Source organism: Podospora bellae-mahoneyi, chromosome 6 (assembly GCF_035222275.1).
Source record: "Podospora bellae-mahoneyi strain CBS 112042 chromosome 6, whole genome shotgun sequence".
In the NCBI taxonomy this organism is placed as follows: Eukaryota; Fungi; Ascomycota; class Sordariomycetes; order Sordariales; family Podosporaceae; genus Podospora; species Podospora bellae-mahoneyi.
The window spans coordinates 1,102,080-1,116,541 of record NC_085885.1 but is presented as its reverse complement, the minus strand read 5'-3'; the positions used below and the strand labels follow the sequence as shown (position 1 = coordinate 1,116,541).

The 14,462-nt window shown below is 52.2% G+C and overlaps 5 protein-coding genes across 5 annotated transcripts; 4 read left to right on the top strand and 1 right to left on the bottom strand.

The window, feature by feature from the left end:
- Positions 1 to 2,390: 2,390 nt before the first annotated feature.
- Positions 2,391 to 4,379, bottom strand: QC761_605790 (uncharacterized protein). The gene is made up of 2 exons (XM_062881026.1): positions 3,865 to 4,379; positions 2,391 to 3,799 (listed from the first exon to the last, which is right to left on the bottom strand). Exons 1-2 carry the CDS (start codon positions 3,931 to 3,933, stop codon positions 2,687 to 2,689), a joined length of 1,182 nt encoding a protein of 393 aa, XP_062729273.1. The 5' UTR covers positions 3,934 to 4,379; the 3' UTR covers positions 2,391 to 2,686.
- A 1,349-nt stretch (positions 4,380 to 5,728) lies between these two features.
- On the top strand, positions 5,729 to 7,093 carry QC761_605780 (uncharacterized protein; the record flags this gene model as incomplete). Its single annotated transcript, XM_062881025.1, has 2 exons — positions 5,729 to 6,169; positions 6,409 to 7,093. The coding sequence occupies exons 1-2, from the start codon at positions 6,018 to 6,020 to the stop codon at positions 7,091 to 7,093; spliced, it is 837 nt and encodes a 278-aa protein (XP_062729272.1). The 5' UTR covers positions 5,729 to 6,017.
- A 578-nt stretch (positions 7,094 to 7,671) lies between these two features.
- Positions 7,672 to 8,378, top strand: QC761_0090500 (uncharacterized protein; the record flags this gene model as incomplete). Its single annotated transcript, XM_062872960.1, has 4 exons — positions 7,672 to 7,856; positions 7,922 to 7,986; positions 8,048 to 8,243; positions 8,372 to 8,378. 4 exons carry the CDS (start codon positions 7,672 to 7,674, stop codon positions 8,376 to 8,378), a joined length of 453 nt encoding a protein of 150 aa, XP_062729271.1.
- A 147-nt stretch (positions 8,379 to 8,525) lies between these two features.
- On the top strand, positions 8,526 to 9,088 carry QC761_0090490 (uncharacterized protein; the record flags this gene model as incomplete). Its single annotated transcript, XM_062872959.1, has 2 exons — positions 8,526 to 8,686; positions 8,926 to 9,088. The coding sequence occupies 2 exons, from the start codon at positions 8,526 to 8,528 to the stop codon at positions 9,086 to 9,088; spliced, it is 324 nt and encodes a 107-aa protein (XP_062729270.1).
- Positions 9,089 to 9,352: 264 nt separating this feature from the next.
- On the top strand, positions 9,353 to 10,965 carry QC761_0090480 (uncharacterized protein; the record flags this gene model as incomplete). Its single annotated transcript, XM_062872958.1, has 3 exons — positions 9,353 to 9,525; positions 10,040 to 10,384; positions 10,501 to 10,965. The coding sequence occupies 3 exons, from the start codon at positions 9,353 to 9,355 to the stop codon at positions 10,529 to 10,531; spliced, it is 549 nt and encodes a 182-aa protein (XP_062729269.1). The 3' UTR covers positions 10,532 to 10,965.
- Between the last annotated feature and the right edge of the window lie 3,497 nt (positions 10,966 to 14,462).

Genomic DNA, 14,462 nt, shown 5'->3' with positions numbered 1-14,462 from the left:
GAATGGCGACCAAAGATGCCCGACCGGCAATTGCGACTGCAATCACGGTTCCGGGACGGAAGAAAACAAAACTCCGAAGGAAGAAGCTAACTTACTGAGAGAGTGGTATTGAGCGAGGCAAGCAATCAATGCTTCTCTTCCCAAAGAGCAGTTGTTGTCTGTGGTTGTTGGGTTGTGGTCGCAAAAGCAGAAAGCCAAAGGCAGCAGGAAGCGAACGTCACAAAGTGATTGTGTTGTGGGAAAGAAAAGAAATGGAGGAGAACTGGAGAGAGAGAGAGAGAGAGAGAGAGAGACTCTATTTAAGGACTCCCTGCGCCGGTCCTACGCCACCAGTTCTGTAGGATTTGTGGATCGTAGTTGCTCAATAACTCAAGATTGGAATCGATTTCTTTTTTTTGTTTTGGAGCGACCAAGCTGGCCGTCTGATGTTAAGCGGGGAAGGGGCAATGGACGGAGAGCCGCAATCCTTGAGTCTCACTGGCCGGGGGGTGGGAAAGGGAGCAGGAGAATGATAACGGGGCTATTCACTTCGGACGACGATACGCAGGCGGCGACGGCATTGCGAGTCAACTGGCCCAAAGACTACACATGGGTCAAGGTGATTGCGTGTCCTGTGTCTTGTAGGTGGAGAAAGAAGCTGATGGTGAGCTTGGGAAGCGTCTGATGTTCTTATCATGGCAGTGAGGGGCTCGGCAGATTTAGGCAGTCAGTAGATTGGGTCGTCATTTCTCAAAGAGCGGACGAAGATAAGGTGCTGAGAGGGAGTCTCTTTTGGATGTGGTATCACGGATAGACTCTGGCATCTCAAACACATGCTACCTTGAACAGCTTCAAAGCCTCGTTATCATCGCCTCCCAGAATTTGAAGCCATTTCCCTATCGACGCCGCTCAACACAAACCCTAGAGCCACAAGCTGACCCTGAGGCTTCAAATTGTTTGAACTGTAATCTAGCACACCTCCATCAAATCATTGCTGGCACCAAACTCTTCCAAACAATAACTCTCACGACTCCCCTTCTCAAGTCCCACCATCCTGAAGTCTCGACGCCCATCACATCAATCAACACCAATCCACTTCTCTGGCAGACTCTTATCTCCATAAAAAGCATACATTCGCCTCAATTACGCCTGAACGAATGTATTAACCGTACCCCACCAAAGTCATCCCCCGTCCCAGAATCACTGCACGCAATGCTCCCCTCAACACAACTCCAACATTGCTCCAACCCCTCCCTCCCCGCCGACACGACCTCACTACCAATTCTCCCACCCATCCTCAACCTTTCCCTCCCCCAACAGCTAAGCATTATTCACCGTGCATGATGGTCACTCCAGCTCATTGCTCTTGTCCCCCAGGGCACTCCTAACGCAACACGAACCGTCAACGTGTCTGCCTCCTTGAATGTAGGTATCTCACATTCTTCAATCCCATGTCTAGGCAGGTATCTCTTCTTGTTGTGCCTACCATGACGGCAATGGTGGTAGTGGTTAAGTTCGAGAAGGGGGGTCTATCCCCCTGGAATGTGGATCCGGCGCTGTTTAGCGTTGCTAAGGGTAACATGCCACATCAAACCCTAACTCCAGTGCTGTCAACAGGGGTAGTGCAGACCATAAGACACCTATGCAAATAGGTATACGCGAGGGAGAAAGGCGGAAAATTCATCCAAGCGGATGTCTACGGGGTCTGGGGGTTGTCTCAGCGCGTGTTGCTGACATAGGCCTGGCTCGGGGTTGTTCCGCTCCTCTAACTTGGACACGAGGTCTGCTACCCCTGGGTATCCTAGACGGATTACCATGCATGATACTTGGGACTTGTAACTACCCGATTCGTTAAAGTTAATGTGTCTGACCTGTGCGATGCCCTTTGAGGGAGAAGATATGGACAGAACTGTTTGTCTAAGCTGCTGTACGGTGGTGATATAGGTAGAGGGTTTGGGGTTGGAAATGGGAGTCCGTCTGAGCTGTGATATGGTGAGAACATAATGAGGATAGCTTGGGAGTGTTTTTCCGTCGAAGCAATTCTAGTTAAGTAGGAAGCTCGGTTGTGGGCTCTGCGGGTTTGGTGATGCCTAGGTGGTGCTCACACTGGCTCTTTCATGGAATCGGACGTGGAGCTGAAGTTTGCTGGTGACTAGCGCCAATGTGAACGATCTGGAGGCGATGTCGATGTTAGAGCGGTATGTGTTGTTCAACTGAGCTTAGAGACACTTCTCCCAGCTTGGACGAAATGCTGAGGGTAATTGAAGAAAAAGAAAAAAAAGTGAAACAAACACGACATTTGAGACGGTGATCATCACCGATATCAACAATTTGCAAAAGCGAACTAGATTGGAGATGTATCAATCATATTATCAATCAGTCATACCAAACTATCACACCCTACCCCAACCCACCCCAAGATATCCTCTCTTCAATGCGTTCACATCTGGGTTCCCAACCGACTACACAACGAAGAAGAAAAGGTAATGTTACAACACCCCACCCTTCATTCCTCAAAGGTCCAGGGGCAGGGTCTGAGCAGAAAAAGAAAATGTAGACGACAAGTCTAAAAACCAGTCTACCGTTTACAATCATGTAAAAGAGAAAGAGAAGAAAATCAAAATCAACGTAACTGACAACCCAATATCTTCCCTCTTCATAAACTTCCCGAACCGTGTTACCCAATCTTGGCTCCGTATCAAAAATATCAAACAAACCCCCCATCCATCGCCCCCCACTGGGGACTCCCCGACGCATGCTCCGCCTTGATGGGGTGAGCAGGAGAGGGCGACACACTCGTCCTCAACCCCTGATGCATCACCATATTATTGAAATCAAACTGCCCCGTGTCCATCCCAGCGAGATTCATATTCATTGTGTTCATCCCCATTCCCATTCCCAGCCCCATCAGTCCGAGATTGCGCTCCTCTTGTGTTTGTTGCTGCGGGGAGAAATGGGTGTGTTGCGAATGTGAGTGTGTGTGATCGCGGGCGGCAGCGGATGGGGAGTAGCCAAAGGCTGTCGCGGTCGTGTTTGTGGGCGAGTACATCGATACCGACGCGGGACTGTTCTGCGACATGTGGCTTGTGTGGCCCCAGGTGGGGCTCGCGGTGTCGAAGTGGTGGGTGTGGTGATCGTAGGGGGGCTGGGTTTGTGATTGATGATGGTGTTGATGAAAGTCGTGAGTGTTGCTTAGAGGGCTGCTGTGAGCGGCTGTCATGAAGTTTTGGTTAAGATTGTGATGCATCAACACGTCTGATGCTTGTGCTTGGACGGACACGGGGGATTGATGGTCGCTGCATGGCGTCAAAAGACGCATGGTGTGATTGTGCGCAGGTGGCGGGATGGGAGTTGGGCCCTGGCGGTGAGAATGCATCATGTTGGAGAAGAGAGGCGTGTCGATGGGTGTCCCGGGCATCGACAGAGTAGCCGTGGTAGGAGTGCTAGATGCTTTCCTTTCTTTCTTGATCCTGACCGTCTCGATTTCGAAGGTGCTGGCTGGGATGACATCCGACTTTGGAGAAGGCAGTTGTGGATTGGCAGGCTTTGGCGATAACCTTTCGACCTTGATCTTCTTCGCTGGAGGATTGTCGGGCTTAGCAGGCGTGTCTTGGGTGTCTCCATCGCCGGCTTTGTTTTGTGAGGTGGATGCTGCTGTGATCTTTTTCTTCTTCGCTGTCGGCTTGGTGACTCTGTTTCGTTTCTGAGGTTCGATGCCTAGCATGGCCGACCTGAACCTCGAGTAGCGCATGCGGGCGGCATGGCCATTGGTAATGGGCTGAGCGAGATTGGGATCTTGGGCCACCTTGTTCCAGTCGATCTTGACGCGAAGTTGGCCTTGTGAGTGGTCTCTTCATGGCGGTAGAAGAAGCAGAGAAAACATACATCTTTGAGGCATTTTTGCTGGAGTATGGCAAAGAGGAACCGGGTCATGGCATTATCGTTGTGGGCCATGATGAAGGATGCAGAGGGCTCTCGATCGGGCGGTTGGGGAGGATGTCGACGTCTGATTGGGGGATGGAGGGTGTGGAAGGGAGGGGAGAGGCGGTCGAAAGCCAGCCGACCGAGGGAAGAAAAGAGAGAGAAAACCACCACCTAGCAGCAGAGGGGAGTGGCCAGCTCAATATGAAGGCTCTTCTTCTCTCGCAGGGGCCAAGGATCACACCGACAGAATACTACAGAAGGCTCTGGGGAGCTGTGTGGGGAAGTGAGTCACTGTTGGACGGGATGGTGTGCGGTGTGAATGTAGATGAGCCATGGGTGAGGCTGTCGGGCAGGTTATATGGCTGTTTCAACCCCCCCCTAAATAGAAGCAATAAAAAACCTTCTCATGTAGTTTTCCTTTGGGCTGAGAGCAAAGAAGCAATGGCTTGGTGGCATCGGTCTTCATTGGGGAAGAGAGTAAAGGGGGACAGCAGTCTTTGCCGAATGAGGAGGGGGATGCATGAGGTTTTGTTTGCCGGGTGTGAGCAGCAGCCATTGTGGGTGAAGCACAGAATGCAGTTTGAAAGCGCCACCCTGCGCTGGACACAGATAGGACCTCCTTTTCCGGGCATAGGGATCTATCTATCTATAGCATTTCCAGAAGACAATCAGCAGCGGTTGCCTGGTCCACAGGCCCTCTGGTGGGGGAACAGGCTCAACAAAAGGAAAAGGCCGGGCCACCCACACAAGAAAGAAGCCGGCGATAGAGGGTGGGATGGAGCGACGAGCGCAACGCGGCACCGAGGCGCTACCGCGTGAAGTGCTTTTCTCCCAAGACATGCAGATCCCTGGCCCTTGCCTCACATGCTGGAGGTGTGACATCCATCTCTTGTTGAAGCTGCTCCGAGTCAAGGCATTGGCTGTGACCATGTCAAACGGCCCCTGGCGAATCGAGTGGCTGCCTCGAGGTGCGGCAGCTGTGTGAGCTAGTAGCTGTCGAAGCTGTCGTAGCTGTCACAATAATAAGTAGATGCTTGCGCAGTCCGGGCGACGACATGCAGGTGGGTGAACCATCTGTCAAACTGCATGGCTCGGGGGAGGGGAAGGGAAGTCTGGATCGATCGGGAATCAATCTGTCTCCAGCTGACCAGTGTCAGGAACGGCACAGACAGAGATTGATCAGTGAGTCACTAGACTCGGATGGGATTGGGAAATGCGAGACGTCGGTTGGAGCAAGAGAAAAAAAACTGAGTGGGATTTCCAGGTTCGGAATATGCAGAGTCGATGAGGTAGGTAGTGGGAGCAAGGCATGGATGGGGATGGGGAATGGGGATGGGGAATGGGGATGGGGGAGCGGGTCAATGGCAGACGCACGCTCATTGCTTCGTGGCCTTTTTTGTTGCCTCCTGGCTGCCTGATGATGGGGTGCAGAGCAGCCCGTGATGCTACCCCTCCCGAGCTTCCGTCCTGAGACGCCGACGATAAGGCGGTGATGCAACCCGCCCGGAGCAATGTCTAAGGTAGGTACAGAGGACAAAGGCATGATTGCAACAGTCACGATTGCCTCGGATCGAGTCATCACAAGAGCGGTAATGTATCTACATGATGTTATCACTGTGCTACAAAGAGTTGAGATCACTCAACAGGACAGTCAATGGCCCACAGGCAGTCGTCATCCGCGTCAGGTTGGGGATATTTCAGGGCTACAGCGCGTCGCAGGCTGGGGGGGCTGTGCCACTGGTGCGCGATACTGGCGCCAAATCATCTGACCTCGGGTTTTTTCTCTTAATATGGGACCCACTCACACATTCCATTCCACGGACCACAAGGCGCCATCCCAATTCCCCAACCTCTTTTTTTCTTCCCCTCCCTTCCTCTGTCCCAATTGAGTTTGGTACCAGCCCCTAGCGAGGAAGCTCTGACCATGTGGCATTGGCCAATCAGATGGAACATGTTGGTCTGGTCTCGGCGCCGGTTGAATGATCTGGCCGCCTTCTTCAGCAAATGCATCTCTGCTTAGCAGACCTTAGCAATTTTCCCTCTCGTGGCCGCTATCCACTCTGTTCATCAGCTACCAATTATTGTATTCTGATACTGCCGCTGTCGCTGTCACCATGAACAAGAACTGGAACGACCGGGCCGACAAGGACCTGTTCTTCACCATCCTGTCCGTTAAGAACATTGGCGTCATCAGTGGCAGCGAATGGACCACCATCGGCAACCATATGCGCTCCATGGGTTATGGCTTCACCAACGAAGGATGTCGGTGAGTTTCTCTTGTAATTCATGTCTGGTATCTCCGTAAATGATTAGCACTGGCCGGTGGCTGTTGCTTGCTGTTTCTCTTGTATCTCTGCCCCAATCCTGTACTCCCTTTTAGTTGATCAACAATTGTTTGCTCGAGTTGAGCCGAGATGATGTCTGTTGCGATACAACTTGTGATATCGGCCATCCAACCGGGAATGTTCTTTATGCCGTTTGATCTGATCTAACACACCGTCCCAGCCAGCACTTCCAAGGCCTTCGTCGTGCTCAGAATAAGGCCGATTCCAGCACTGTCAACCCCGACAACAGTCCCAGAAAGATTGATCCCACCTTGAACCCCATCACACGGAGACCAGGACCCGGCCGAGGCCGCCCAAGAAAAAATCCCGCTCCACCAACTGCTGCAGATCATGCTGCTGCTGCTGCTGCCGCCGCCATTGCCGCCGCCGGGCCAGGACAAGCCCCCGGTGTGGCTCCTGGTGGCGGCCCGGGCTTAGCCCCTAGTGTTGCTCCTGGCCCCGTCCCGGGTGTGGCTCCTGGTCCTCCGGGGGTGGCTCCCGTTTCCAGCGCTCCTCCGACGCCGCAACAAATCACCAGCGTTCCGCTGCCCGTCATCCCTGGCATGCCTGCTCCGCCGCCCGGTGTTCAGATGCATCCCATGTATGCTCAAAATGTCCAGGCTCAGGTGCAGACACCAGTTCGCCCACCATCTCGGCCCATCAATGCTGGTGGCGCACCACCAGCCCAGATGGAATCCCCTGATGATCTTGCCGTGGACCCTAATCTGGAGGATGACTCGGACGAGCATATGGCTAAGCGGCAAAGGCTGGACGATTCGCAAAGTGGTTCGCTGGATGATGAAGCTATGATGAATGCCCTGTCAGCACACAATGAACCCACGCCGGGAGACTATAGTCAGGAGTGAGTACTTAGCTCTTCCCCGTTGATATCTTTTCGCCGTTGACACCTTGTCGCAGCTTTAGTAGTTATGGTGAGGCTTGATCTGTCCGTCATATATATACTATATAGCCTGATGGCTTGGTGTTTCCTTTGTTTGGTTTATCTGGGACGTTACAAAGATGGCGACTGTATGATAATGTGGTAATGGCGCTGGCGGATCGGCGAGGATCGGCGAGGGTTCAAATGAAGTATGGAACCCCTTTAGTGGTGGGCTATGGTTAACATCTCAGCGTCAGCAATAACAGGATAATATTTCCGTATCATGATACCCTTTGCAAGAGCGTTGAAATCTCCAGGCTGCCCCTGTCGTTCCTGCCTTACCTACCTCAGCACCGCGCTTGCCAAGCTGTGTTCTTTGCTGGCACGGTGGAGTGGTGGCATCGTGAAGAACTTGCGTTAGTGTTCCTCTCGAAATCTGCTCTCGCGATCTCGACTTTATCCTGACATCCAAGCTGCTGATCTTGTACCATCTCCAGATCTCGCCATCCTCCTGCGGATACAGCAGAGACTCGACAACGATCAACTCGATATCAACCGTCAACAATGTCTGACAAGAGAACCACCGAGAAGGTTGGCAACACCAAATGGGGCAATGAGCCTCATGAAGCCCTCGCCGTGGGCCTCTACAACGTTCTGATCGCCCAAGGTGTTAGCCTGGCTAACAGCAAGGATATTGTGGTCGATACCATGGCTCGCATGGGTTCGCCTTTCACTTGGGAGGCCATCCGGTACGTATTGTGCAGTGTTTGTTTGTTTGTACTTTCTCCGTGTCTTCTGCCTTGAAGCCCTGCAGTAGTCGAGTCGAGTCGAGATCCTCGTTGGCTAGTGCCATAACCTGGAAATTCTGTTTGTTTGCCAGTCAGTCTACTTTCTCTCCCACAACAAGCACATTCCCTTTGCAACTTGCGACTCTCTCAAGCACCACACACTCACAACACAATACCGACACCAACACCAATCGCCGACATGGTTCGCTGGGATAATCAGTCCAACTCGGACCTCCTCACCTGCTTGTATGACGTCTACAGCAAGGAGATGGGGAGGGAAGCCCAGGCGCAGATCGTGGACAAGATGAAGAGTAAGGGCCACGAGGACGTCAATTGGGACAAGATTCGGTATGTTTCCATCTGCTGCTTTCAACTCCGTCATTGGTCTGGCCCCCTTATCGGCCTGCTCCCCTTATCGGACCACGTCTGTCTGGCCCTGCCTAGTGGTGCTGCCAGTGGTCGCCCTTTCCCAGCAGGCTGTGAGCAAGCTGCCCAGTTATTTACTGCTAGCCTGGTTTTTGACCTGCTATCTTTTTCCCCGTTCACAAAACACCACCTCAGCTTGACCTAAGCTGCTCTCGCTACCCTCTAACCACACTCGACATCTCACCCTTCACAGCACCGTTCACAATGCCGCCACCAACCAAGTATATCAACCGCTGGGAGGACATCAAAGACGACGTCTTTGAAATCATTTACAACATGAAAGCCCCCTTGTCGGCTGAAGACAAGGACCAGCTGGTGAAGGCCATGCGTGAGCGTGGCTACAACATTGGCTGGAATGGCCTTCGGTACGTTATCCGTCTGAACAGGTGTTGACGGGAGATCACAAGTGAACCGACAAAGTTGGTCGACCCAGTGATGTGGTCCGAGTTGCACCAGACGAACCCAAGTCTTTATATTCCGTCCTCTCCTTCACAGTCCCATTCTTTTTCCCTTTCTCTTTCCTTCGTCCGTCAACCCTCTTTCGTCCGCAAACAATATTTCGTGCGGCAACGATTGAAATCATCACAACAACCCGTTTGGCCAGGGACAACATGGCCCGAAAGGTTACAATTTGGGACGCGGAGCAGAACCTGGCTGCGCTTCAGGCGATGTACGAGTGGATGAACCCGTCAAAGCAGGATATGATCGAGATCGCACTGGCTTGCCGGACCAAAGGCCATCATTTCTCGGGCTCAGCTCTAGCGTAAGCACTCATTCCCCCTACCTTCTGTAGTCTGATTAGTCGTCGGACCACAGGCAGGAAAGAGCAGGACTCGGATGACCAGGTCATCAAGCGAAGACGTGGTTCTCGGCGTTGCCAGCAACTTCCCAGCTATCTGTTCTTTCTCCCCTCGAAAAGCCTCCGCAGCTTTCTCTCATACTCTTTCACAGCCACCACCACGCACACCCTGTTCTCAGCGACTTTACACCACCACCAGACACCCACTTCTTCACCAACATCACCCAACAACATGCCACCTGGACGTGCTCTTTCTGGAAAGCCGACCACGGTCTGGGATCACGACGCACACCTGACCCTGCTTCAAGCAGTGATTGTGCGTGGCGAGATCAAAGCCGAGTGCTGGGATGCCATCATTGCCTACACCAATCTCCGCGGCTACAACTACACCCAAGGCGCTGCACTGTACGCCGTTCTTTCCCTTTGCTGTTGCTTTTGTTCCTTCCGCCGAGTCTCATCGAGCTGACGTTCGGCGGTAAGCGACACAATATCGCTGCCTGGCACACCTTCACCCCTCCGCTCCGCTTCTCTTCAACTCTTTCTCATTTCCTTCCCGTCCCTTCCCCTCCTCCTCTTCGACTCTGCCCCAGTTTTCCTCCCCTCTCTTCTCTTTCACTCTTCACTCAACCCTCATCCCACATCAACACCTACATCACCATCACCTCAAGCCATTCACCAAGAAAAGTCGCAGACATGGCCATCGACAAGTCTCGCATGAAGTGGGACCTCCAGGCCAACCACGACCTCCTCCTCTGTCTCGTCCAGGAGCTGAGCCCCTCCCAGGACCAGCTCAGAGCCGTGATGGAACAAATGCACGAACTCGGCTATACTTGCACCGTCAAGGCCATCACGTACTTTGCTGACATGCTTCACTTGATCCCTTTTGAGAACCCTACACTGACATCTCGTTCTCTCACAGTCAGCACCTCCAGAAGCTCCGGCGCAAGGACACCGCCGCCAACGACGGTGCCGCCGAGGGATCCAGCGCCAATGCCCCTGAGACCCCCGCCAAGGCCCGTGGTGGCAAGGCCGCGGCCAAAAAGACTCCCGGTTCCAACAAGCGCAAGGGTCAGGCCGCCGCTGCTGGTGACAACGGAACCGACAATGAGGAGGCCGATCCCACCCCCGCCGCCAAGAAGCGCCGCGGTGTGAAGAAGGAGGCCCCCAAGTCTGATACGATTGTCAAGAAGGAGGACTCGGAGGATGACCATGATTCGTATGGTCAGCCCCGCGCTGCCACGACGGTGTACTCGGCTGATGCCTCGTAAGTCATCACATGTCTGTATCCACACCCAGTTTGACTGGTTTTTTTTTTTTTTTTTCTCTGTTTGAACTGTTTGTTCAGAGCATGTCTAACCACTTTTTGTTTCGTGAGTTTAGGCGCCATGTGGGCATTGGCTACGCCGGCTAAGTTGTGTCGTTTTGACGCGACACACTTGACAGCGTCATCTATTTGCGATCAAGTATTTTTCCCTTTTACCTTGCCAGCTTTTCTTTTTATTTTTCTTCTTTTCCTTCGACTTGTTAAACTGGCGTTTAGGCATCAGGTGGGGGATGGGGAAGGGGGGGATAAAGGAGTAAGTGGGACTCGGTGGGGTTTTCTTTCATGGAGGTCTATCTGCATGGGGGGAGGCGTTATGGGTTTTCTTTTCTGCCTTTTTTTCTTCTTTTTTTCTTATCTCTCCCTCTCTCTCTCTTGCTGGTTTTTTTTCACTCGCCGACTTGGGGTCAAGGGATATTGTGGGAGGGAAAAAGGATGGATGGTTGGGTGGGGGGAGTTTACGGGATTTGTTTTCCGTTGAGTTTATTGGGGGTGGTTATATCGCACAATACCAAAGGGATGTTGACTTGATGTTTGTGATGATGGGATGTGATGTGATGTGATGTGTGAGTGTGTCTACAGGATAATTGGCATGGCAGAAGCAAGTTGAGGTATGGTATGTTGTGAACTGTGCTTTGAAGGGGAACTAATGGGTGTTTTGAATATCTTTGTAGGTGTGATGATTATGCTTCGAGGTATAGTTATGACACGGTATGGGTTGACCTTTCTTTATGTGTCAGCTAATATCGCGGTTGAAGGTGTGTGTATGTGTGTTGTGTAAGGGTGTAGGGCAAGGGTGTCGAGAGATGGGGTGATACGTCATGTTAAGTGTCTTTGATGGGTGTAGTACATATGTAGGTGTTGATGTCTTTTCCAAAACATATTAACCATCTTTCACACACCCTCATCTCCAATCGACACTTCTTCGGTTGAGCCGGGCGAGTTAGAGCTGGCTCGGTGGTGTCGACCCCAACTCGGGCTGGTCTCCCGGCGTTCAATCTTGCGCATTCGCTGCTCACACCTAAACCTTTGCTGTTTATTAGATCTTTGTTGTTATCTATATCCCTACACGAATAGAAACAAATCCTGGTGTTTTTGCACTGCGAAGGGGTAGGTCTCAGATGTGGTTCGGTTTTAATTCGCGGCTGCTTGGAGAACTGAGGGAGCAGTGGCCGACACTGGGTCAGCAATCGCCGACACTGAGCGGCATGAACTTTGGAGTTAGGGTTGCTTGCTCGCCGGGGCTCTACTTAGTGGCTAAGCTTGGGTCGAGCTTGCCCTCGAGGCATCTCCAGCCAATCTTTAGTACACAAAAGGTCTTCTACGATCGTCAACGTCTTTGGTTTTTCCAGTTTCATGCTTGGGATTTTCGGACTTTTCTTCCTTTTCTTCTTCCTTCTTTTCTGTTGTTATTTACTTTTGGGATATTTTTAACCACAGCTAAGTAAGTTGGTATAGATAGTGTTGAACCATCTTCTGGTTACCCTCCAGGCTAACTTCAAGTTTGACAGGAACTCCGAATCTCTGTTCACAGCGGCCGGCGACAGAGAATGATTGGTGGTTTGTTTCCCGTCCGAGCTGGGGTTACGTCTTTGTTGGCTCTGTGGTGTTGTCGCTGGTTGCTGTGCGCTCATCATTGGTGGAGTTGGGGGTGAGGTTGGGGTTGGTCGCTGGTTGCTTGGGGAGGGGATGGGGAGGGTGGGGGGGGTTGGTGGTGGGTTTGGGGGGGATGGGTTGATGTCGAGGGGAGGTGTACGGGGCGGGTTTGGGTGTTGAAACTCTTTGACGGTTGGTGGATAAAGGCATGACTGTCATCTTGATCGTGGGTGAGATGTAGACATCCATGCCGAGGTATCCTCCCGACAGCCTGCACCGATTCCGGTCCCAGGATACAGTATACCATACCCACAACCACCCCCCGTATCCCTTCTCCTCGCTAACATTTCCAACGCATATCCAAACAACCTCCAGATCACCCTTTTATACCACCATCCGCCGAGAAGGTCAAGAACACAACCCCTTCCGTTCCGAATCTCGTTCCCGTCCCCGCGAAGACATCTCAGACCCAGACTCAACATTACCACCCTCTCACCCTTTCTACCTTACCTTACGTTTACACAACCACTCCATATCAAACCAACCCTCCCAAAACCCAGCATGCTCCCTTCCCCTCCCGGCCCCACAACCCTTCCATCCCATCATCCCGGGAACCTACTCACGTTCATCCGCTCAGGTTATCATTCCTACCTCCTCCTCCTCCTCCTCCTCCTCCCAATCCTCTGTCGTTCGCCCGCTCGCCCACGAACCTCTCAACATATTCAATGCCAGAGCCACACCTGGGCCCAGGGAAACAGTTGGCAGGCGAAACAGAGATGGGGACAGCGGCGCGGTTATATGTTCATGATTGGTTGCTCGTTTCAAGGAAAGGGGGTTGGTGTGCCTTCTACCAGACGGAGCGGAGGTCAATGCTGGCCAGTCTTTGTTGGGAATGGGGGAAGTGGTGGGATGCTGCTGTCGTTGCTACTGTTGTTGTTGCGGCTGCTACTGTTGCTGTTGTTTTCGTTTGTCGTTGGCGGAACTCGTGGTGGTGACGGTGACGGTGAAGGTGAGGGTGGCATTGGTGGCAATGGCGGTAGTGGTAGCAGCAAGTAGTAAACGAGAGAGGGGATGGCTCTTGAAGGGTACCTAGATGGGGAAGTACTGGTTGAGGAGAATGGAGGGCATGTCTTGCCTGAGTCTTTATGAGGAAGGTGTCCCAATACAGAGACTGTTGTCTATTGGACTTGTTGGAGTGGACTGGTGTCCTGTGGTGAAGTGTTGATTGTCCGGTATACTGTTTAAGGCGGGATTTACTGAGACTTAAGACGTCAGGGGGTAAGTCTTGGGAGTCTGGAAGAGTTTGGGGGCGGTCAAAAGGGGTCAAGGGCTGTCAATGGATGTCAAAGAGAGTCTGTCAGATGTCCATGTCCCTGGAATCCCACTGAATGGGAACGCTGTCAAAACACCCGACAACACCGTCCACGACAGTGACAAAGAGCCCTTAGTCCCAGTCTCACGTCATAATAAGTCAGCTTCTGCAGGCGGTACACACCAACAACCTCCAACTTCCACACCTCACACATACTTTCTTCACAACACCTCAGCACAAGATCGGCAATAACTAACCCCTTCATAATTACGTCCAACAGCAGCTTCTCTGCAGGCTCTAGAGCAATGTGGAATTCGTTATCTTGTGGAAAAACGGACTCGAATATCGCATTTGCTGGTTGGTTGATGGTTCTCAGCTGACGGGTCTACGGAACGGGAGAGAGAGACGCCCGAGATGTTGTTCCATCTGCTGGTGTTTTGGGAGCATCGATATCCTCTGGCCGCCCGGCACGTGAACGGATAAGTAACGGGGAGAGTCGGAGAGGCCACAGGCGCTTTCTCACGAGAGCCGGCCCGTGACGAGACGGTGCTTCTCTCACATCTTGCTTGTTGGGTTACCTTGGAGAGTGATTATAAGAGGTCTAGTCGCCTGCGCTTGGGTTCACGTCGCACAGAATTGGATAATTGGTGACCCGGCTGATGCTAGCAGGTTGGTATTAGAAGAGGAAGCCAATAATGAAAGCGAATTTGTGTAAACGTTGGATCTAGACGTCGGGCAAGCCTGGAGTGTACAGGTCCCATCGTATTCTCAAGATGAACTGAGGTCTATTCGAGACTGACAGGCAAGGCCTGCTGACGGCTTGGGATTCTAGGTTATTTGGTCACACAGCTGTGTTAAAAGACGAATGGTACACGGCTTATACATTTAAAGCCATGAGTAAAACCCAATTTAGATCTAGCCTGAATTGTACAAATCTGGTCAATTGGTAGAGGAGACTGCGGCTCCTGCCAGATCACGCCAAAAGGGCAAGTACCATGGCCAAAAGTTAGGTGCCGGTCGCAACATTGTCAGAAAAGCCACGACCGACAGCACGCCGTTGAGCTCATCCCAAAGAAGTTCCCCCCTCTCGCTCATCCGCTTTTTATAAACACC